Raw genomic sequence first — 23,605 nt, 5'->3', positions numbered from 1 at the left:
CCCCCAACATGGCCGCGCCCACCGGTCTTGTTGGAAGCCGTCCTACCATCGTCATGTGATGAGGGCCCTCGCCCCACCCGTCTGCAGCCACTCGGAGTCTCCGTCCCGGAGCTCGAGAGGGCCACGTGACCCTCCCAGGGCCAGTCACGTGAGGCGTGGATCCCGAGTGGGAGGGGGTTGGCACTGGGGTCCGGAGTGGCAGTAAAAGAGGACGATGGCGGGGTGCAGGGGGTCCCTGTGCTGCTGCTGCAGGTGGTGCTGCTGCTGTGGTGAGCATGAAACCCGCACCCCGGAGGAGCTGGTAAGGCTCGGGCGGAGCTGGGCTGAGGAGGGGAGGTTGCTAAGGGACGGCGAGAGGCGTTGCCGGAGGTGGGGCTGGGCCGAGCTTGGCCCGCAGGTGGCAGCGAATAGGGCCTGGGGACCGTAGTTTGGGCTCTCGAAGCATCTCTCCAGCTTCACGTGCCCAAGTCTGGAGCCTTTTTTCCTAACTCCTCCCTGGAATCTGAGGAGGAATCCAGGCCAACTCCAGTTAATCCCATATGTATTTTATTTCTATCTGAAAGGAGTTTTGAATGAGGCTCTTCCCTGGACTTGGTGCTTATCGTGCCCCTGGCTTAGTTTCTCCAGCTCTTTCTCACTCTCACCCTTTCTGGGTCACTGACAAGCGAGCTTCCTTCTGCAAAACACCCTGGGAAAACTTGAGTTGCTGGGTCCCCAGAGTTGACAGGCCCCTTCTGATTGATTTCAGATTCGCACATTGTCAGATGGAACCTGAATCTTTACCCCCCTTACGCTAGCAGTGTACATCTTTGAGGTGTCCTGAAGACAAGAGTGGTTATTTGGAGAATGTTATCAGTAGAAATGAAGAGCTCAGCTGGAACCCCCGCCCACATCACCCCCTATCCCAAAAGGTTTTCGTTTGAGATTTTGTTCCCATTGATGATAATGGCTCCAGGTGATTTAGAAACTAGCAACATTTCAGTAAAAACTTCTGCCTTGTTCCACTTTTAACCATTAAAAGCGTGTTCCTACTGTGGATCTGTTTCCCTAGACCATCCTTGGAGAAACTCAGGAAGAGGAGGATGAGATTCTTCCAAGGAAAGACTATGAGGTGAGATTCTTGGATGATGCCTTGGGTAAAAAAAAGTAGTGAGTGACCTGGTCACTTCAGACCAAAGCATTAGGATTCTAACAAGAGGTACTCTTTGACCTTCTCTCCCAGGGAATGAGTGGGTTAAGAGGTAGGTAACTTCCCTCTGGGAAAGGGGCTGTTTAACAAGCCCTTTTTTCACCTCATCTGCAAAACAAGGTCTGGCTGTCTCCATGCTTTCATAGATTTATGGCAGCTTAACCTGGATAAAGTATGTGTGTGCCATTAAACTCTTTGATTTGCAACTCGTAGAGACCCAGAGACAAAGCCAGTGACGGTGTATGCTCATAACAGGTCTTGGGCCAGTAGACCTTGCTACTCTTTTGAGAGAACTTAGTTTTCAGAAGATTGTTTCCTGCTCACGCAGCTTCTCTCTGGAATGTTCTTGATTTTTAGTTCCCTATTTCAAGGGACTCTTAGCCGGTGTGTATGTGTGTTTTAGTAAGGCCAACACTGCAGGAGTGAAACTTAACACACAGACTTTTTTTTTTTTTTTAGGTAATCTTTCCTGTTTACCTTTTTTATTTTTAACTTATTTATTTTTTATTTTTTTTAAGATTTTTTTTTTGGGGGGGAAGGGGAACAGGACTTTATTGGGGAACAGTATGTACTTCCAGGCCCTTTTTCCAAGTCAAGCCATCGTCCCCTCAATCCCAGCTGTGGAGGGTGCTGTTTAGCTTCAAGTTATTTCTTAGTTGTGGAGGGTGCAGCTCAGCTCCAGGTCCAGTTGCCGCTTTCTAGTTGCAGGGGACACAGCCCACCATCCCCTGCGGGAGTCGAACCGGCAACCTTGTGGTTGAGAGGACACATTCCAACCAACTGAGCCATCTGGGAGCTCAGCGGCAGCTCAGCTCAAGGTGCTGCGCTCAATCCTAGTTGCAGGGGGCGCTGCCCACCATCCCTTGCGGGAGTCGAGGAATCGAACTGGCAACCTTGTGGTTGAGAGCCCACTGGCCCATGTGGGAATCGAACCGGCAGCCTTCTGAGTTAGGAGCATGGAGCTCTAACTGCCTGAGCTGCCTGAGCCACCTGGCCGGCCCTAATTAATATTTCTTAATTAGCTGTCTTCTGAGTTGGAGCTTCTTGAGAACATTTGCTTTGTGTAACACCAAATTTAGCTAGGCACTTAATCAGAAAAGACTGCTCAGATTGTATTTATCAAGGCTCAGCTAGAAAACCCTTCTGTTGAAAATCTTTCTAAAATGTGTACATACTTGACTCTTTCTTTGATTGGTTGGGGGTCTTACAAGATGCTAGACTCCCCTTTTTGACATCCATTCTCATAGATGGCTTGAAGTATAATAACTCCCTATCTGTGAGACGGTGTCATTAACAAACAGTAATGTTTTCATGCAGGTCACAGAGCCTGTATTGCTTTTTTGAGTTAGGAAAAGGCACCCCTCAGAGCAGAGGACTTAGATAAAAAGGGCTACCCCTCTGGGCCACCTGAAGGTGCTTTCTGTGTGAGCACTAGGAGTCCCTCCTGCTTGAATTTGGGCTGCATTTCAGTCCCCACCTGCTTCCTTGGCCAGGCGCCATTTTGCTCATAACCACAGGCAGCCCTACAGGGCATCTGTAAAAAAATTTTTTTTTTTAAATTTGCTAGTCTCCCAAAGCAAAGAGCAACATACACAGCAGAAATAAAAGGAAGGAAGTTAGTTGTGGCAAAGGAGAAATAAGAATATCTGATTTTAATAGCATCATATAGCCCATTGGTACATGTTTACAAAGTGTCAGGCTCTCAACTGACTTCTTTAAGAAAAAAAAAGATTGATGTTCTGGCACTGCAATTGTTTCTAAATGTCCCTTTAAAAAGTTTAATGAGCTGTACAACCTATCCATTTAAAGTGTACAATTGAATGGCATTTTTCAGTGTAGTCACAGAGTTGTACAACTATTGCCAAATCAATTTTAGAACATTTCCATCACCTCAGAAAGAAACCCTGTACCCATTAGCGTCCCTGCCCATTCTCCTTGCCCCTGATCCTAGGAAACCATGAATCTACTTTGTCTCTATAGAATTGCCTGTTCTGGACATCCATAAACCTTTTAAGTATTTGTGAAGTCATAGCATTATTAGACAAAACCATCAAGCAAATAATTGGCCAGTAATTTCTAAATATTTGGTACGAAGGCTATTCATATTTTTCAACATTTTGATTTCTTTCCCTGTTTGTTCCTAGAATGTGATGTCACTCACTTGATTAAAAAAAAACAAACATATATATTTGTGATTTTGGTGAATAAGTTGTTGGTCATTATAACAGAGACTGCCTTATCTTTTTCCCTTCTTTTTGTTTGTTTTTTAAAATTAATAGCCTGCACTATTTTTCATACTTTTGCTTTCACTTTATGAAGTGAAAGTGAGCCTGTAAAGCACTCAAAGGTGTGGTCTCTGATATATATAGTCACTCATGGGTGAGTCTAGTTTCCCAGCAGAATTATTTTTTACTGACTGTGGTTTTTTGTTTTGTAATCAGGAAAAAAAATTTTTTTCTCAAATGTAAAAAGTACACCATGTTTCCTATGAAAAGTTCAAACAATACCCAGATGGGAACCCCTCCTAAAATACCAACTCAGAGGTAACCACTGTTAACCGTTTTCCAAGATGTTTTTGCTTTATGTATGCTGACACACAAATCATCTTAATTTCGTTTCCTCAAAATGGGATCGTATACCACATTATGACTTTGTTACCCACATGTCCCTCTTTCAGAGTTTGGATTATGATCGCTGTATCAATGACCCTTACCTGGAAGTTTTGGAGACCATGGATAATAAGGTGAGTCCCTTATTGCTCTCCTGGGACTGAGTAGGTCTTGTAACAGTCTGTCTTTCAGTTCTAAATGCTCCTGTAAATACCCTTGTCTCTTGGCCTTTTAACCCCTTTCGTGAGATACTGGCATTTATTCCTTGGACCTTTGTCCTGCCAACCAGAGTACCCACTGGCCAAGCCCCCTCAAGTTTATTATTTTTGCATTGTAAAACACTCTCCGTATCAGACATCACCTTTGCCATTTTTGTTGCCCATGTGAAATTGACTCAAAATGGTTGACCAAGAATGTATTCCTTCCATGCTGCCAACATAACCCTGTAACCAACTGAGTCATTTTTTTCCTATGAACAGAAAGGTCGCAGGTATGAGGCGGTGAAGTGGATGGTGGTGTTTGCCATCGGAGTCTGCACTGGGCTGGTGAGCAGGCGGAACATGGGAAGATGGTGGGCCAGAGGGGTGGAAGGGGTCAGAGGGCAAGCTCCAGCCTGGTGAATAAGTTGTTGGTCATTATAACAGAGACTGCCTTATCTTTTTCCCTTCTTTTTGTTTGTTTTTTTAAATTAATAGCCTGCACTGTTTTTCATACTTCTCTTTTGCTTTCACTTTATGAAGTGAAAGTGAGCCTGTAAAGCACTCAAAGGTGTGGTCCAGTCCTGTCTCTATGATATGGTGTGGTCCATCAGGTAGATACCATAGGAGGGAGAGTACTTAGTGGACCTTGAGGTCACTCTGTAGGGAAAAAGCAAAGTGGTGGGAGCAGAACTGAACAGTATGCCCTTTCTTTAGCACGAAGTGCCAGTAAACAGGACAGGTAGATCTCCGTGAATTGATGGTGCTGCCCTGGGGTTCTTCCCTGCACGTTGCTGGTGGGCAGAGGCATGGGGTCCACCGTCACAGTTGAGTCACCGACAAGAAAAGATGATGAAACATTGCCCGAGGTTAGAGTAGCACAAAGTCTGGAACCATAACTGCTGATTTACCGAAGGAAAGCTGGGAAAGTTAGCAGACAGAATGATATTAATACATGTCAAATCTGATTTTCTGTCACTACAGTGTTAGATTGGAACAGGGGGTTGTCCATTTGGGCTGCTATAACAAAAATGCCATAGACTGGGTGGCTTTAACAACAGACATTTATTTCTCCTAGTTCTGGAGGCTAGGAAGTTCAAGATCAAGGTGCCAACAGATTTGTGTCTGTGAGGGCCTCCTTCCTGGTTCATAGATGGCCATCTTTTTGCTGCATTCTCACATTGTAGAAGGGGACAAGAAAGGTCTCTGGAATCTCTCTGTTTTGTTTTTATCATAGTAAGATTGGTATACAAGATTATATATATTTAAGGTATACAACATTATCATTCCATATTTGTATATACTACACAGTGTCCATCACTATAAGTCTAGTTACTATCCATCACCGTACAGTTGATCCCCTTCACCTGTTTTGCCCTCCCCCAGCCCCTTCCCTTTTGGGGTCTCTGTCATAAGGGCACTAATCCCATTCATGAGGGCTCCACCCTCATGACCTAACCACCTCCCAGAGGGCCCACCTCCAGATACCATCATATTGGAGGGTTAGAATTCCAATGTATGAGTTTTAGGGGGAGGGACACAAATATTCAGTCATAACGGGGGCTATATATGTTCCTAAACAGCAGCCTATTTGTCACCTTTCTCTAGGAGTGACCACAAGTCTCATACTTAACTCTGCATGATATACCCGTAAAATTTAAACACATTTAATATAATATAGCCACAAGAATCTACCGCCCTTTTTATTTTCATGGCACTTGTCAAATTTTTACCATAGTAAATTCAGAAGTCAAGGAATATCTTGCTAGTTAAGACGAATGGCATGTAGCAGTGTCTTTGGTGACATTCTGATGGATACCATTGTTGGGGGGGAAGCTGGGTGATTTAATTATTTTGGGCAGTAACTAGGCTTACAGTGACGAACACTGTGTAGTCTGTATAAATATCCGCCTTTATAATGGAGCAACCTGTTCCTCCTGCTCCTGGCTCTCCTACCCTTTGATCTGTCACCACTTAGTTGCTTCAATACTTAAAAGCCTCTGGGCATTGGCCTGAGGGGAATCCAGAGTTAAAGGCATGAAACCTTTGATCCTGAATCTACAAAATCAGAGGTCTTTCCAGTTCTCCTTTAAGCCCAGAGTAGGGACTTTCGAGAGGGGTGTAGTGCAACTTAAGTGGTTTTCTCTTATTTACCAGGGAAACCATTGACTGTATAAGACATAAGTCAAAATAGTGACGTACTATATAAAATAGTAATAACACACATGCAAAACCCATATACACCTAAGTGAACCTCGTTATGCAAAGTAATACCCTAAGCTGTGTGCTTATCCAACTAAGCATCACTAAAGACATTTTGGAAGTTTTCTTTTGAAACTGCCTTTGAAAACAGCTGAGCAGTTTCTCACACAGCTCCGAATTATTACTTTCTAATCACGGATGGTCTGCCTTGGTCTCACATCTTTTTTCTGCATCCCTTCCCTCTTTGTCTTCCTCTCCTCTTCTCAACATAGCTTTTGTTCTTTGGCGGGTGGTGGGGCCAGGCTGGAGCGGGGTCTCCTGGAGAACCAGGGTGACTAACGAAAGCCCCTTCACCCAATGCTGGTGAGCAACGCAGGTGCGTGTGACCAGCCGCCGTAAATGCGGTGGGCAAGTCGGTGCTTTCAGGGCGAGTGCCTGTAACCCAGCGGGGGAAAGCTGTGTGACGGCTCGCTTGCTTTTCACAGGTGGGTCTCTTCGTGGACTTTTTTGTGCGCCTCTTCACCCAGCTCAAGTTTGGAGTGGTACAGACATGTATCCTTTTCACCGTTCTTGGTATTCCCGGATGTCAGCAGTCCCTGACGTGGCTTTCTTGTCTGGAAACGAGACAGTAGTATTTATTAGCCATTTGGCTTTAAGATTTTCAATTATCACTGAAGGACACAAAAGGGACACTTTAATAAATAGAGAGACTTACATTCGTGGTTGGTAAGACACAAACAGCCAAGATGCCTGCTTTTCCCAATCAGTCTCTAAATTCAATGTAGTTTCAGTGAAAATTCTAATAGAATATTTGTGGAACTCAAAAAATTCTCTTCCTAAATTTGGGTGGAAGAGTAAAGGGCCAAAAGTAGTTGAGATCGTCTTGAACAGCAAGCAGGGGAACTTGACTAGATGTCAAAACTTATATAATTTAAGATACAGTAATTGAAATGGTATCACATTAGTGCAGGAACACCCAGTTAGACAATGGATAATAATAGGGAGGCAGGAACTGGCCTGTACGTGTACAGAAGTCCAGTAAATGTAAACAGAGTAAATTTATAACAGAAGTGCAGTAAATGTAAACAGTAAATTTATAACAGAGTTAGTGTTATAAATCAGTGAGGAAAAAATGGATTGCTTAATGAAAGATGCTGGGGCATTGGTCATCCAGCTGGAAAAATATAAAATTAGATTCCTACTTTGTGCTATAAATTAATTCCAGATGGATTGAAGCTATAAGTAGGCAAAACAAAACTTTAGGAGGCTGTAAGATGTCAGGAGTAGGGAATCATTTCTTAAAACTCCAGAAGGCGCAAAGTGCAAGATCAGTAAACTTGACCACATCAAAGTAAGTGCTCTGTTCATACAAACAAAAACCCCCCAACAACAGAAATAAAACACCATAACAAAGGTGGAAAACAACTCCCCAGCCTCAGTGAGGTTGTTCGCTATGCATTTAAGAGACAGATAATTCATATCCAAAATATACTAGAAAGAATGGCAGCTCTAAGAAAAAAAGCCCAAACAGCCCAATAGAAAATTTAGCAAAGGATGAGAACAGGCTGTTCTCAGAAGAGGAAAATTGAATGGCCCGTAAGTAAACCCGTGGGGAAGTGCCCACCTCACAGTGATCAAGGAAATGAAAATTGAATAAATAAGAAGGTTATGGCTTAGGAATTCCTCTCCCAGCTGTGGACCTTAGACATCTACAAAGATGTCCATTGTAGCTTTATGGTTGCAGAAGGTTGGATTCACACCAAGTAGGAACATGGGAAAATTGTGGTATGTTCATATGATCTAATTTTATGCAGCAGTTCAAATGAATGCACCAGAACTGAGTGTATTGATCGACATGGCTAATTCTCAAAAACTTAATGTTGACGGAGAGAAAAAGGGAAGTTGTCATATGTACCTAAAATACAACACTATTATTTTAATTTTAGAAACATAGAACAGTATGGATACATAGGAAAATATACAAGTGTTATCCTAAAAATACAAAGCCAAAGTGAGGGGCAACAAAAGAATAGCTATTTGGGTGGCACTGATTCAGGCAGAAACCTAACAGTGTTCGGATTAGGAGGCAAAGGCAAGGGGTATTTATGATAAAGGGAAGGGGAACAATTACATGAATAGAAGGAAGAAATTTCTTTGGGTGTCAGTAAGCTAAGGACGGACTATCTATAAGGTGCAGATAAGCTGACATAGTAATGCTAATTCTACAGAACAGTTAAGGTCTGGTAGTCACGTCAGCTTTCTTGTTATTTTTGCAAACAATTGTCTGGAATACAGTGCTGCTTTAGGCCCCGTCCAAAGGTTAACTTGCCCAGTTTTAACATTCCAAATGTTTAAGGAGTCAGACGGGAGGCAGTCCTCTAAATAGCAGCTCTGACTCCATTTCAAAGTGGCTTCATTTGTATTATTTGTCAAGGAAAAACATCCAGCCTAAGAAAAAGCTTATAGGAGTTTATTTGAGCCAAACTGATGGCAATATCCGAGAAGCAAAGTCTCAACGGATTGAGAAAAATGCTCCAGAAAATGGCCGTTTTGCAGCTTATTTTATACATTAGAATCAAAGAAGGAGGGTGACGTGAAATCCATGGTTGTAGATTAAGGGGACGGGAGAAAGCAAAGCGGGGAAATCTCTGGGATTGGATAAAAAGTGAAATGGAGAGACACACACTTCTTTTAGATTGGTGGGTATAGGATAGGTAATAGCATTTTACAGCACATAGAGATAGTATTTGGGAAACAAGATAACGGGGGGATTTTGTAGTTTCCTGCTCTGGTGTGGTGGGTTGTGCCCCCTGGAGGGTCCGGAAAAAGGGATTACTCTGTGACAGTCCAAGGGTATGTTGTCTTAGATGCAAAAAGACAACAGACAGGCTCACTTAAGATAAAGACTGACCTTTGTCAAGGAAGCTACAGGCCAAGGATGTGACTACCGGCCACGACTCACTTTTAGTTAGGACTGTTTATGTTCAGACCATCTTACATGGTTATTTTCAGTCTCCTGGGCTTGTCGGGTTTAATCTGTGGCCCCTTTTTCAGGGGGAAGGATGCACAATAATTTCAGGTTAGTGGTTTCTCCCAGGGGAGACAGGGACAGAAACATAAAGGTGTTGTTTTTTTTTTAATGGTACTTCATGTTTTAGTTTTTAAAAAATACCTGGAGCAAATATTGATGTAGGAATATGTCTCTGTGAGTCCCCAAATGACGTAGGGGATTTTTGTGTGAGTGAGTGATGGGATTGTGTCTCGTGAGACCGAAGAATGGAAACACGGACCAAGGAGAGGCGAGAACTTTTTAAAAAGAGGACAGTTTATTGAAAGCAAAGGGTCAGGCTCCCGAGCAGGAGGGGGTCCCGAATGGGAGTGCCCAGTGACTGAGTCAAAAGTTCTTACTTTTATACCTTCCCTTGCCTGTTTGGGGAAGGGGGCTGGCGCCTTTTAATGGAATTTGTCTACCAGGTTTGTTCTGTTAGCCCATCCTGAAGGAATTAGCAAAATAATCCACTCTTATCTATCAGATCTGCTCCGTTTTGGGGGCCAAAAGGAATTTTATGATTAACCTCAAGGCGCTTGTCCTGGAGCAAAGGAGTGATTTCAAAACCTGAAGTTGCAGAATATATCTGTCTGGTTTATTCCACCAGGGACCTCCCTGTCTACCTAACAACATGCTAACTAACCTGCCTCAATATGGCATCATGTTGAGATTTGTTAAAAGCCAGGGCTGTGGGGTATGGGATTTTAAAAAGAGGATAGTTTATTGAAAGCAAAGGGTTACCTTTTGTAATGAGTGAAGCATTTCATAATTAAAAATGGTTCCTAATGTAAAACACCATCTCAGGCAGTTTTTACTAACTTTGTATGTGGAGAACAAGAAGGTGAGCGGTAAGCAGCCAGCATGCTTTAGAAGAGGAGACGCCGCACTGGCTCACGTGGTTGCAGGAGCTCCCCCGGCGACCTGGCCAGCAGTTCTTCCTTGACCCAGTTTCCGTAGCGGTGGAGGAATGCAGCCTGAAGGGCTGCCTGGCCCTGTCCCTCCTTGAACTCTTGGGTTTCAACTTGACCTTTGTCTTCTTGGGGAGCCTTCTTGTCCTAATTGAGGTGAGGTGGTGTGGGTGCTGCCTTTTAGCTTACAAGGTTTGGGATCCTGCTTTCTTTCTCCTCAACTCCGTTTCTGGAATGTCAGAGAGAACTGAATTAGACTTGGAATACGCGTATAGATTCCTGCAGAAAGTGTCTTCCCATCCACTTAGAGATGTTTCTGAAAGTAAAGGTTTCAGGCCTCCGGTGAGATTCAAGAGGAAAAATCTAGGTTAGGAGGGTGGTTCTCCACCTTGGGAGCACATTGGAATCCCCTGGGGACCTTTCGAAATGAACTTGGATACCTGGCCCCAGCTCGAATGAATGAGATCAATCTGCGGAAGTGGGGTGCCTGCATGGATTGTTGAATGGCTCCCCAGGTGATACTGAATCACTGGGGACTCGTAAGAAGTGCACATGCTCCCAGAAACCCCGGGTGTGGCCAGGGGGTGCTGGTGCTAATGAAGAAGTCAGTTCGCCCTCTGTAGGGAGCTTGTCGAGGGTAGGCCATAGGGCTAACAGATCTGAGCATACAGTGTGCCCATTTTCCCCGCCAGCCAGTGGCTGCAGGTTCTGGAATACCTGAGATCAAATGCTATCTGAATGGCGTGAAGGTGCCCGGAATCGTCCGTCTTCGGACCCTGCTCTGCAAAGCGTTTGGAGTGCTGTTCAGTGTGGCTGGAGGTAAGGAGGGCCTTTCAGACTCTGACTTTCAGGTGTTCAAGGGACAAGACGAGGAGAAGCATTAAGTGTAAATGAAGTCGGGTAGGCTTGGAGGGCCCGCCCTCAAACAGATCGCTGCACTTTTTGTTGATAGGTTTTGTTTTTCTTTTAAATGCAGACACTGTTAGAGTAAGTTACCATTCAGAGACCTCTGACAAACTCACCATTCAGTTTTGAAATAGAACGACCAGCTAGTTGGTGTTAGCTTTTAGCAAAGTTGGTGAGATTTTTGTGTCAACAGCCAGACAGTCAGTATTTTAGGCTTTGTGGGTCAAAAGGCAAAATGGAAGGTATTTTATAGGTACTTAAACTAACATAACCATTTAAAACGTATCCATGTAAGAATATAGAAACCATTCTCAGCTATCTGACTGTCCAAAGAGTCAGCGAGCCTGTCTTGGCCCATGAGCTGTAGTTTGTTGGTGCCCAATTTAGAGTTTGAAAAGTATTTCCTCTTATTTGATGGGAATTTGACTCACTCTCTTATAAAGTCACATGATCATCTCCGATTTTTAGTTGTCAAGAGAATTAACGGTTTACGTAGCAAAGGTCTCCTGACCTAGAGATTGTTCTGTGCTGACTGATGGCCTCCCCTTCTTCACCTGTTCCCAGGGCTCTTTGTGGGGAAGGAAGGGCCCATGATCCACAGTGGAGCAGTGGTGGGAGCTGGCCTCCCTCAGGTAAGGGTTGATGGGTTGATGGGTTGGGAAGGGGCATCCCCCTCTGTGGTTTCCCGGGCAGAGGCATGTCCTAGGGTCATGTCTGCGATTCAGTTGGGAGAAGTCTGTTGGGAGCGCCCTAACATGGCTTCGGAATCTGATGTCAGTTGAGTTGATGTGAAAACTATGTGGCTCGTCACCCGGGGGAGCCAGTAACTGGTACCGTGAGGTTTGTAACAAAGCCCAGCTGAGTCCTAGGAGCAGAAATGGGACATGGAAAAGGTCTGTTCAGATGAAAGTCACCTGGTGCTCCCATGGCCATTGCCCAGCATCGTTACCTAAGGTGGCCGAGTGGGTCAGCTCTGCTGCCTAATCCCAAGGGGCTGGAAGCACATCTGAGGTGGTTCTGGGCACAGGTCTGAAGTAGCCCGGGAATAGTAACAGCTCGGTGCTTTCAGGCCACACTCTCCATGTACCGACTCCTTTTTTCTCTGACGCCACCTCAAGGGTTTAATTGTCCTCGTCATTCTCAGAATAGGAAACAGCCTTAGAGAGGGTGAGGCGCTAGCTCAGGACTCCAAAGCGCCCATCCTTCTGGACTAGTTCAGGTTCCGGGCTGCAGGTTTGAGAAGTCTCAGTTCCTCGTGATCTATCACTTGTGGACGTGTACCACTCCCGTTCTGAGGGGACACAGTGACTGTCATAGTGGTCGAAGCAAAGGAGAGACGGCTCTGGTCCAGAGCCCATGTTTTGGTCTCTCTCTTGCTGCCTCTTTTCCTTCATGTCAAGCACCTGGCCTCCTGGAAGTGAGCTGAGAGGTGGAAGGAGCCCAAGCTGGGGCTGGGCGGTAGCGTGAGCATTTGTTGGACAGACTGAAAGCTGGCACGTGGGGCCGCTTCCTTTCCACCATCCCCGGAGCAGGAGTGACTTTATCTTCTGTAGCCGCTTTTCGTGGCTCCCAACAGTTTTCTCAGCTGTTTCCTCCCCCTTTTTCTTTCTGACTTGTTGACTATGAACAAAATGCAATGTTCAAAGGTTCTAGACTTGGGGGCAGGAAAGGAAGTTCCTCCCCAAAGTAACTTCTTTTTTTCCGGGAGGCTGTTCTGGATTTTTCTTTCTTGTAGCACATCTGTCTAGGTATACTCAAGCAAAGGGGGCTGCCCACTGCTGTGGGCTCCTGCAGCTTTGGTCCCTGTGGGCCCCCTTCTGACATCGTTTTCTCTTGTTTCAGTTTCAGAGCATCTCCTTACGGAAAATCCAGATTAACTTCCCCTACTTCCGAAGTGACAGGTACGGAAAGGTTAGGCATTGGGTTATTTTTGAAAAACCACCTGTTCGTGTACTGCCCCTCAGCCCCAATACTCGCTGTAGCTGGCTCAGGGTCTCTGCCCTCCTGGGCAGGCTGCTCGTGACCCGGCGTCAGAAAGAAGGTGGACTTTGAGTTATTCTTCTGAAAATAAGAAGCACAAGGGCCAGGCTGGCATCAATGGCTTCTGTTCTGTCATGCCACACGTCCTGGAACCATCTCAGGCCATGGAAATTAAAAACACAGGCATTTCATCAAAAACGTATATCATATGCCAAAGCGATGTACTTGGTCTCCCCCATTTCTGGGTGAGAAGGTGCTCTTCTCGGTCCTCCCACCCGGTGGTATCTGTGCGTGTTAAACTGTCCTGGCTCACTGCCAGAGCTATCCGCCTTCTCATCTTGGTGTCCCCGCAAGTCCTTGTTACCTGCTACTGTAAGATGTAACCTGCAGTTTGACATTTTCACTGATGCCGTGGCTTTGTGGGGGGAAGATTTGGTGAGAACGACTCAGCAGTGGCTGAGCTGGGGCTGCGATTCCATGTGCAGAGTAGACTGACGTCAGGGGGCCCTCCACCTGGAGGAGCTCAGGCTGGCGAGGGTGTCTGGCTCTCAGGTGAACCGTATTTGCTGCCGAGTCAGCCTCACCAGAGACCTGCCCTCATAAGCCCCGACTTCATGGATCCCGAGATAAAACGTTGGAGGGTAAGGGAAGTGAAAAACTGCTTTCTGTGGCCCAGGGGCTCTTTCTCGGGCGAACCATCTGAGGTGAACTGTCTTCTCTCCTCAGAGACAAGCGGGACTTTGTATCAGCAGGGGCAGCTGCCGGCGTTGCTGCAGCTTTTGGGGCTCCCATTGGGGGGACCTTGTTCAGTCTGGAGGAAGGCTCGTCCTTCTGGAATCAAGGGCTCACGTGGAAAGTGGTGAGGAGAACCTTCGGTGCTAACCTTCTCCTAAGCTTAACCACATCCCAGTTTTGAACTGGGTATATCCTACTTGATACATTTGCCTGTAGTTTTGATGAGACCGGGATGGTTGATTATATTGGAAATTTCTTAGCTCTAGACACCTTTAACTGCCGAACTATGGCCTTTCCATATTCATGCCCTCCCCATCCCCACATGAGACGGCCCTTATCCTCTGTTGATGAACCATCTGATGTACAAACATGGAATGGGCTGTGGTCGTCAGGCAGGCAGCGGCAGCCCAGGCTTGAACCCCCATCTCCTCCCTCAGAGTAGCGTGCGCTTCCTCCTGTGTTTACTGGTCCATAACTGGCTGTAAGTGAATAGGCTCTCACAACAGGCTGCCGGAAGGGGAACTTCACACTGGGGTTGTCTGCAGTGCAGTGGTTGCCGGGACCCCATAGCAGTCCTGGAGTTGACAGTTTTCCGTGTGGAGCCGTAGGTTCTATGAGGAAGTGTCAGGGAGAAAGTAGGACTTGTTACTATTGAATGTTCTTGATTTTGTCCCCTGTCCCCTAGCTCTTTTGTTCCATGTCTGCCACCTTCACCCTCAACTTCTTTCGTTCTGGGATTCAGTTTGGAAGTTGGGGATCCTTCCAGCTCCCTGGATTGCTGAATTTTGGCGAATTTAAGGTACGTTTTGTCCTTCCCCCCAGAATTTCTTAGTTGACCCATGACAATTGCTCTTAAGTAAAGTACCAGAGACAAGTGGTCAGAAGGGTAGGTACAGCTTCCAGTGCATGGCCACCTGCTCAGTGCAGGCAGGATTCCAGCCCTGCCATTGGCTCTTGTAGAGAGAAGCCAGCCTTGCCCCTTGCATCTGTCTGCTCTGCTTCTGTACCTTCCCGTTCTCATGGGTACTATGGTTTTTCTCTCTCCTTCCCTTTGCCCCTTCTCTCAGTGCTCTGACTCTGATAAAAAATGTCATCTCTGGACAGCTATGGATTTGGGTTTCTTCGTCGTGATGGGGGTCATTGGGGGCCTCCTGGGAGCCACATTCAACTGTCTGAACAAGAGGCTTGCAAAGTACCGTATGCGAAACGTGCACCCGAAACCTAAGCTCGTCAGGTACCTGTGCAGTCGCCTCCCTCAGCCCGCCGTGGCTGCCTGTGCTTTGTGTGGGCCGTCTCCCCCACGGGAGGCGACCACGGGAACAGACCCTGCTTGCCACACCGGCTTTGACTTCCTGTCTAAGACTGAGAATGTAGCTGGGCTCATAAATCTCCTATACTTCTCAGCCAGGCCGAGAGGCTGAGCCTGAGCTTAATTTTTATCAGAGTTGTTGGTTGACCCCTCACCTCTCCTGACTTGCCACTAGGACACGTGACAAAGTCAGAAGGGTCAGTGAGACTCTCGCCCCCGGGACCTAAAATGAAAGGCCATTTTGTTCCTCAGAGAGAGATGATATAGATGCAGCAGCCCACGTCCCTGGCTACCCACTTTTTGCACAGAAATTGCTGGAACGCAGCAAATCGCTGGCAGATTCTGCACATGTTGACTGATGAGGGTCTACTGCGCATGCTATTTGGGGAGATGAGGCTTGGGGGGTAGGTGGGGTGTGTTTTTGAGTTCCCAAGACCGGGTGTCTTTTTGATTGCCTAGTAACAGCTGTGCTTTGCCTTCTAGAGTCTTCGAGAGCCTGTTGGTATCTCTGGTAACCACCATGGTGGTGTTTGTGGCCTCGATGGTGTTAGGAGAATGCCGCCAGATGTCATCTTCGAGTCAAATCGGTAATGACTCGTTCCTGCTCCAGGTAACCCAGTGTACCTGCTACCTTTGTCCTACACCCACAAGAAGAAGAATCCAGAAATGTATGATGTGTCTGTTTCAAACTAATGGATGTGTACTATCCTTTTGACCTAAGAGAGGATATGTACTGTCTCTCTTTTTCACTTCTGTGAACAGTCCTGGTTATCATTGAAGGGGATTCTCTCTCTCTCTCTCTCTCTCTCCCCCCCACCCCCCTCTCCCTATCTCTCTCTCTCTCTCTGTGCTGAGCAAAACTAATTGGAATCAGAAGCTGGGGAAATGGACCATTTGCTGCTTCTCCAAGCGTCAGTTTACCCTTCTAGCTCTCCACACCTGAAAGGTGGCACCAACTTACTCTACCCTGGGCTTTTTGGGTCCAACCCGGTGGGTCTGAGAGCTGGACTGTGGTCAGCAGCTGTGTGGTTCTTGCTTCTAGGGTGGAGCCTTGGAAGTGCTGTCTAAGCACCTGTCTTCTTGGTGCCCCTGAGTAGCCCCTCGAGTCACTCCACGCCCCTTTGAGGCCTTTGTCTTAGATGGTTGCCAGGACCAGTCTGTGAACAGCTAGAATGTGTCAGATCAGGGTCCACAAACTACAGCCCACAGGCCATACCTGACTCTTGGCAACTGCTTGTTTTTGGGTAACCCCCCAGCTAAGAATGGTTTTTACATTTTTAAAGATTTGAAAAAGAAGAAAAAGAATATACGATAGGGACTATATGTGGCCTGCGAAGTCTGACATATTTCCTATCTGGCCCTTTACAGGAAAAAAATTGCTGACCCCTGTTACTAGTTATTCCCAAGGCCACGTCATTACCAGGCCAGGATTTCCCAAAATGTGTGCTAAGGAACATTGATTTATATGATTCCAAAACAAATGGAAAGGATTCTGTGGTCAAATGGCTTAAGCAGAATTAAATAGGTTTCTTTAATGCAACATTTCCTAGGACCCTTAAAATTCCAACAAGAGCTGTGAGTGTTTGGAATGTCTGTTTTCTGCCAGGTGGCCCATAAGTCCTCACCGCTACCATGTGGGTTAGTAGTGTTATCCCATTTTACAGATAAGAAAATGCAGGCAAAGTGAAATCTCGACCAAATAACTTCTAGCATGAAGTAGGTATTCTTCCCATTTTATTGATTAGGAAGCTGAAGCGTCACAAAATGACCTTCCCCAAGGTCACGGGAGAGTGTCAAATCCCTCTGATTATGGAGCTTCTGCTCTGCTTTTAGAGGATACTCTGATTTCCAACAAGCGTTCTGATGCTTCTCAATGCGTTTGACCACAGAATTCTTTCCAGGGAGCCTTCAGGCCTGCTGTGCCTCCAGACTGGTTTGGGAAACACTGTATGTGTTGGTTATGGCCCTATAGTCTCAGCTTGTGCACAGGACACTGTTACGTGAAATGTATGCAGACATGTGTCTCCTCTGTCAGGTTCCACCAATAGGGGGCGCTGTCCTGTTTCCTATGGCAGCCCTCATCCATCTGTATTGCCCAGCCAGGTTCACCTGGTACAAGGATTATACAAACCCACCACCCACCTGGTATTGTTACAGTGTCCCACATCAGGGCACCTCTACAGCATCAGTAGAATTGAATCCAAGGAAAATCCGTATTCTTAATGAGCTTTGTAATAACGCTCTCTATTTGTATGCCCAGTGATAGGTGAGAAGTACACCCCCATACTGCCGTGCACCATCAAGTAGAAAGCAGGGACTGTCATACTCCAGATACCCTTGCCCTCTGACGAGTCAGGCAGCACCAGGATCGCATCTTCCCACACAAAAGATGGAGACAATGAGACATCTGAAATGGGGAGAAATTCTCTTTTTCCAGTTGGGATTGTGTTCAGCCAGGTGGAGCTCGGGGAGAGGCAGCCAGGAGCACGGTGTCTGCGCCAGGTTTCTGCAGAGTGGAGACATTTTCCATTTGGAACCAAAGTTGGGGCATTAAGTCAAGCAGTACCTTGGAAGCTCCTCCACAAACCTGTCAGCTCCCAGCCACTGTCTGTCATCTGCCTCATCTCCCCCCAGTCCGTGGGGTTCTGGGGCCAGGCTTCCAGCAGCATCGCTTACAAAATTAGCACTAGGAGAGGAGGCAGGGTCGAATCCGTGGTGAATCATAACTGTAGTGACATTTTCACTATGAATGTAAATGAACAAGGGCCCTCATCCTGATTCATTCATTCTCAAAATGCAAGGACTACAATATCAGTTGGCTCCTTACTCTTGGGCATAGATCTATGTTTTGCTGCCTGTTGACTTCCTGGGAAAAGCTGGCAAGCCAGACTGGTGACCTAGCTGGGGACCTCCCACTTGAGGGCTCGAGTGCCACGGTCAGGTAGTACGTGCTCACTGACCTTGTACTGACTTGGATTCGTGTTTCTTAGGTCACATCAGAAGACGTGAATTCAAGTATCAAGACCTTTTTTTGTCCCAATGAGACCTACAATGACATGGCCACACTCTTCTTCAATCCCCAGGAGTCTGCCATCCTTCAACTCTTCCACCAGGATGGTGAGTGTCTGTGCACCTACCCACTCCCAGGTGCTCGGTTTTTGTCTGCGGAGAACAAATGGTTATTATTCCTCTGACCCTCCATTGGCCCTCAAACACAGCCAGGCTTGCCCTGCGTTCTGAGCAAGAACAGGGCTTTCCCTCTAATACCAATCCAGACAAGACTGGAGTTTCTGCCTCAGTGTTGGAGGTGACCTGGTTGGGGCACGGAAGGATCTGGGAGGAGCCGCGGCAGCATCTGGTAATGGTTCTCATGGCCGTCCTTGCCTTGCAGGTGCCTTTAGTCCCATCTCTTTGGCCTTGTTCTTCGTCCTCTATTTCTTGCTTGCATGTTGGACTTACGGCATTTCTGTTCCAAGCGGCCTTTTTGTGCCTTCTCTGCTGTGTGGAGCTGCTTTTGGACGTTTAGTTGCCAATGTCCTCAAAAGGTACCGTGTGTGTGTGTGTGTGTGTGTGTGTGTGTGTGTCTAAGCATGCACATGTGTACACATGCCCGAGTGTTTGAACCATAGCCCCAGTATGATTCTAAGCCACGTTTTCGGTTTCTTTCTTCACCAGCTACATTGGATTGGGCCATATCTATTCAGGGACCTTTGCCCTGATTGGTGCCGCGGCTTTCTTGGGTGGGGTCGTCCGAATGACCATCAGTCTCACGGTCATCCTGATTGAATCTACCAATGAGATCACTTATGGGCTTCCCATCATGATCACTCTGATGGTGAGCGCTCCCCTTCTAGGCATCTTTCAGGTTCAGGGCCAGGTTCACCCCACATCAGCCTCTTTCCACGTCTTGGCTTTCTGTTTCAGGTGGCCAAATGGACAGGGGACTTTTTCAATAAGGGAATTTACGACATCCACGTGGGCCTGCGAGGAGTGCCGCTTCTGGAATGGGAGACACAAGTGGAGATGGACAAGTGAGGCCATGATTTCTCTGCATATCTCAGAATTTATAAACTCTAGGGCCCAAAGAATGTATTAGGGTAGGAAATGGTGATTTAAATTCTTGGGTGGGAATTAAATGAAACAGTAAATAACGGGAAGGTCCTTAAGACAGCAGACGTGTGTTTGGGAACTTTGAACAGTTACAGTGTGGCTGGGAGCTAGGATGGGGCAGGAGACCAAGGAGCAGGGTGGGGTCTGAGGTGGGCGCGGCCGCTCCATGGTTTTGTTTGGCTCCTGTGGCATTCTGGTTAAATAGAAGTGCGGCCTCTGCATAAAGTCCGAGTTGGGATTGAATGTTTAAGGGTCTGCTGAGCCCTGTGAGAACTAGATTGCGACATGTGTGCCTGAGGGACTGGCATACGATCAGCAGTGGTTCTTCCAGGCATAATCACCAAATTACCCATCAGCCCACACATAGTTTGGGCCTCCTGTGTCTGGGTGTCACACATCGCCCTTATGGTCTACTGTAGCAGTCAGCAAACTTCTGTAAAGGGGCAGGGAGGAAATATTTTCAGCTTTGCAGACCTGAGGTCTCTGTCACAACTTTCCAGCTCTTTGTAAGGCAGAAGCAGCCATAGGCAATATGTAAATGAGCCAACCAGGGGATTTGACCTGTGGACTGCAGGTGCCATCCCTGGTCTAAAGGGCACCCAAACCTTTTATTTTTTATTCTAGTCATAATTAGCAATTCAATGGGTAATGTACCCTAGAGCGCTAGGGAGGGGATGACCGATCCCCTGGGCAAGTGGATGGGCTCAAGGTGCAGGGGTTTTCATATTTAGGGAGGGATGAATACAGGCCCACGGGTCTGATGGCTGCAAAGGGGATGGAAGTACAAAGGGAAACCTGTGTGGACGGAAATGCTAGCGAAGTTCACCAGAGGCCCCGCAGGTGGTCCAGGCGGTGCCGGGGAGCCAGTGCAGCTCCGTCAAGTGCTGTGGGCTCTGTCATGCTGCTGGATGGCTTCCCTCCCTCCCAGGCTGAGAGCCAGTGACGTCATGGAGCCCAACCTGACCTACGTGTACCCGCACACCCGCATCCAGTCTCTGGTCAGCATCCTGCGCACCACCGTCCACCATGCCTTCCCGGTGGTGACCGAGAACCGGGGCAATGAGAAGGAGTTCATGAAGGGCAACCAACTCATCAGTAACAACATCAAGTTCAAGGTAAAGGAAACAGCCCGAGAGGAAACGGGTGAGCGCTGGCAGGTGGTTCCTTGGTGCTCACCGAGCTCGTGCTAACCACACCCCACAGATGGGTGGCCCTGGTTACTCTTAGGGGAAAGCAGCCCATTCCGTGTGACAGCGAGTGTGGACTTTGTCAGGCCCTGGGGACAAGACCTGGGTCCATTTTCCCAGTCAGCACATGGACAGAATTGTTAGTTTTTTAATCAGTCTTCTTCATGATTCATTATTGACAGTGTGCAACGTGTAACAGGGAGGGTTCTGGAGTTTCAAACAACAGAAATGCACTCTGGCCTACCTGGGGGAAAAAGAAAGTAATTGACAGGACTGACCGGAAAGCAAAAGGACCCGAAACTGTGTGCTCAGGTGTACGTGGCCACAGGACCCCCGTTAGGGCCCTGGGAGGCCTCGGCATCAGCTCTTCTGTCCTTAGGTTGCTCTCAATTTAAAATCCAGGCAGCAAGAGAGTCCCTTTGCCTCACTTGGGTCGTGTGCCCACCCCTTGACTTTGGGGGCTGGGGAGCACACAGATTGACAGTCCCACCAAGACATGACATGGCAGAGGGCTTGCTCCCCACTGGAAAATTGAGGCGCTGGTCCCAAATCAAAGGACGGTGGGCTGGTAGACACCTTGGGGTCTGCGACAAGCCCTGTGGCTCCAAGAGGTACTGTGACTCACAGCCCCTGAGCCACTGCGAAGATTTCTCGTAGTTCCTGTGTCAGCATGTGCTTTTGACCCTTACCGTCACCCAAATCCTCAAGCCAAGTAGATGCTGTGTCGGTGTGCCCACGTGCAGCAGGCCACGGGCTCCCGAGTAGAAACCTGCCTTTGTCACGTCCCCATCCACAGAAATCCAGCATCCTCACCCGAGCCGGCGAGCAGCGCAGACGCAGCCAATCCATGAAGTCCTACCCGTCAAGTGAGCTGCGGAATATGTGTGACGAGCACGGAACCTCCGAGGAGCCAGCCGAGAAGGAGGACCTCCTGCAGCAGATGCTGGAGCGGAGGTGAGAGCACAGCTCCCCCCACCAGCAGGCGCCACCAGCCTGCGGGGTCCAGGAAGGCTCAGCCCTTTGCTCGGGCGGTGGCAGGTAGCTCCTGAGTTTTGGGGGAATTTGGGGAGTGGGTTGAGGATGTGGAAGAGAAGCAATCCTGCTGAGGCTATACTAGGCAGCGTCTGGTTTTTATGTAACAGATACACTCCCTACCCCAACCTATACCCTGACCAGTCCCCAAGTGAAGACTGGACCATGGAGGAACGCTTCCGCCCTCTGACCTTCCACGGCCTCATCCTTCGGTCTCAACTGGTCACCCTGCTCGTCCGAGGAGTTTGTTATTCTGAAAGTCAGTCGGTACGTCTCTCTTCTTGTCCGAACCAGGATTTTGGAAGGCACGAGGGTGGTAGGCACACAGCCCTGTACTTCAGGGAGGAGAGGTGCACACTGGGAGTCCATGGCCAGTGGGCTGCTGTTGAGGGGCACGCGTAGCCCCCGGTTCCCTGCGTTGCAGTCAGCATGTCCCTGGGTGACATTAAGCGGTGGGGTGGAGGGGGAGTTTCCCCCAATCATTCTCCACTTGGTCACTGCACCGGTTGTCAGGCAACATTCTGCCGGCCTGCAGGCTTTTAATATGGTTTCTGCTTTTCAGTTTCTGGTATGAATGAACTTTCTTATTTGTTATCAAAAGAAATTTCATTCTTCCCATGAATTTCCCTGCAGTTTCTTCTTTCTCTTTCACTTGGTTTTTATAGAGAGAAGCAGGGCTGGGCTGGGTGTGTTGTTCAAGGTGGTCCTACAGTGATCTGAGACCTGCTCACCCTCACACACTTCGTCCCTCTAGATGGAGCCTGAAAAAGGGGACTGAAAAACAAGTTGCTCTGAGACCTAGCTTTTCCAAACTGACTCTCCTGGTTTGGGTCTGGCCCCTGGGAGGCCAGCCTGAGGTCACTCGTGGTTCAGCTGGCATATGGAAGAGCAGCTAACATGTGGCAGGACAGAAAGAGCCACTGTGGAATTGCTGGGTCTTAAGGGTGTGGTCTGTGGGGAGGACCAGCCGCAATGGAAGTGGAGCAGAGGTGACGTGAGGAGCAGGGGACTAGGAGAGTGAAATGGGCCAGGTTACAGAGCCTTGCCGGCACGCAGAAAGCAGCCAGAGCTGGCCTGATACAGCTCTGAGAGTTGGGTGGTGACGGAGAAAGCCATGTACAGAGCGGAGTTAAGGGGAGGGAGATGGGGCAGAGCAGTGACCAGCACTGTGGCGGTGGCCCAGGTGCCCAGTGACAGTCGGCAGCAGTGAGAGCTGACAGAAAATCCAGGAGACTCAGAATGGAGGGACAGTAACAAGCTATGGTGTGCGTTTCCTATGGCTGCTGTATGTAGCTGCCACAAACTGGGTGGCTTCAAGCAATGGAAATGTATTCTTTCATAGTTCCCAAGACTGGGGTACAAAACCCAGTGTCTGCAGGGCTGTGCTCTCTCTGGGGGCTCCAGGGGAGGCCTCTTTTTTCCTTCCTTTATAGTCTGTAGTGGTTGCCAGGCATCCTTGGCGTTCCTACTGTAGACATGACCTCTGCCTCCTTGTCACCTGGCCTTGTCCCTGTGTGTGTCCCCTCTTTTTATAAAGATACCAGTCATTGGATTTAGGGCCCTCCCTAATCCTGTATGACCTCATCTTAAGACCTTATGACTGTATTTCCAATAGGCCTCATTCACAGGTACCAGGGGTTAAGAATTGGACATTTCTTTTGAGGGGGGACACAGTCAACCCACACAGCTCTCTATTTGTTAGCACTTTGCTCGTTTAAACTTCAGAATAACCCGTGCCCGCTTTACAGATGAAGAAAGGCTGGTTCAGAGAGGTTAGGAGACTTGCCCGGGTGACACAGCTAGGAAATAGCTTTGGATCACTACATGTCACTCCAGAGCACTCGTTTTGGCCCTGGTCTGCACCGCCTCACTCTCAGCTGAGCGGACACAGGCAGAAAGAGGGAGGGGCTGTCGTTATGACCCTGCCCGTTGCTGTGCTCGGTGCAAGCACAGTGTCTCTGTTGGGATTGCAGAGCGCCAGCCAGCCGCGTCTTTCCTACGCCGAGATGGCCGAGGATTACCCACGGTACCCTGACATCCACGACCTGGACCTGACACTGCTGAACCCACGGATGATCGTGGTGAGAGGGGCCGTCCCATTGGGACGGGGCCGTGGGAAAGGCCCACCGCTTGTCTGTCTGCGTCTCCTCCTGCTCAGGGCAAAACCCGCCCCAGGTAACTTGTGTTGTCTT

At 47.9% G+C, this 23,605-nt stretch overlaps 1 protein-coding gene across 2 annotated transcripts in view; it reads left to right on the top strand.

Annotated features, from left to right (window-relative positions):
• The first annotated feature begins 80 nt into the window (after positions 1–80).
• The window catches only part of CLCN6 (chloride voltage-gated channel 6), a 29,408-nt gene continuing 5,883 nt past the window's right edge, over positions 81–23,605 (top strand). The window contains exons 1-21 of one of the 2 annotated variants that reach the window (XR_012497061.1): positions 81–301; positions 1,052–1,111; positions 3,867–3,932; positions 4,278–4,343; positions 6,683–6,749; positions 10,204–10,310; positions 10,847–10,973; positions 11,625–11,692; positions 12,903–12,961; positions 13,767–13,899; positions 14,461–14,574; positions 14,843–15,009; positions 15,568–15,694; positions 18,075–18,201; positions 18,476–18,629; positions 18,760–18,919; positions 19,009–19,115; positions 20,123–20,309; positions 21,178–21,335; positions 21,558–21,680; positions 23,387–23,494. Coding sequence is in view for 1 of the 2 variants with exons in the window: in XM_019756293.2 (XP_019611852.2) it covers positions 215–301; positions 1,052–1,111; positions 3,867–3,932; positions 4,278–4,343; positions 6,683–6,749; positions 10,204–10,310; positions 10,847–10,973; positions 11,625–11,692; positions 12,903–12,961; positions 13,767–13,899; positions 14,461–14,574; positions 14,843–15,009; positions 15,568–15,694; positions 18,075–18,201; positions 18,476–18,629; positions 18,760–18,919; positions 19,009–19,115; positions 20,123–20,309; positions 21,178–21,335; positions 21,524–21,680; positions 23,387–23,494 (2,406 nt within the window). In the remaining variant the exon portion in view is untranslated. Of the gene's footprint in view, positions 302–1,051; positions 1,112–3,866; positions 3,933–4,277; positions 4,344–6,682; positions 6,750–10,203; positions 10,311–10,846; positions 10,974–11,624; positions 11,693–12,902; positions 12,962–13,766; positions 13,900–14,460; positions 14,575–14,842; positions 15,010–15,567; positions 15,695–18,074; positions 18,202–18,475; positions 18,630–18,759; positions 18,920–19,008; positions 19,116–20,122; positions 20,310–21,177; positions 21,336–21,523; positions 21,681–23,386; positions 23,495–23,605 lie in introns of both variants that reach the window. The other variant, XM_019756293.2, reaches the window with a different exon arrangement.

This window comes from Rhinolophus sinicus, linkage group LG06, assembly GCF_036562045.2.
Source record: "Rhinolophus sinicus isolate RSC01 linkage group LG06, ASM3656204v1, whole genome shotgun sequence".
NCBI classification, from domain to species: Eukaryota; Metazoa; Chordata; class Mammalia; order Chiroptera; family Rhinolophidae; genus Rhinolophus; species Rhinolophus sinicus.
The sequence above is the reverse complement of the archived record's forward strand: the minus strand, read 5'-3'. Positions and strand labels throughout refer to the sequence as shown.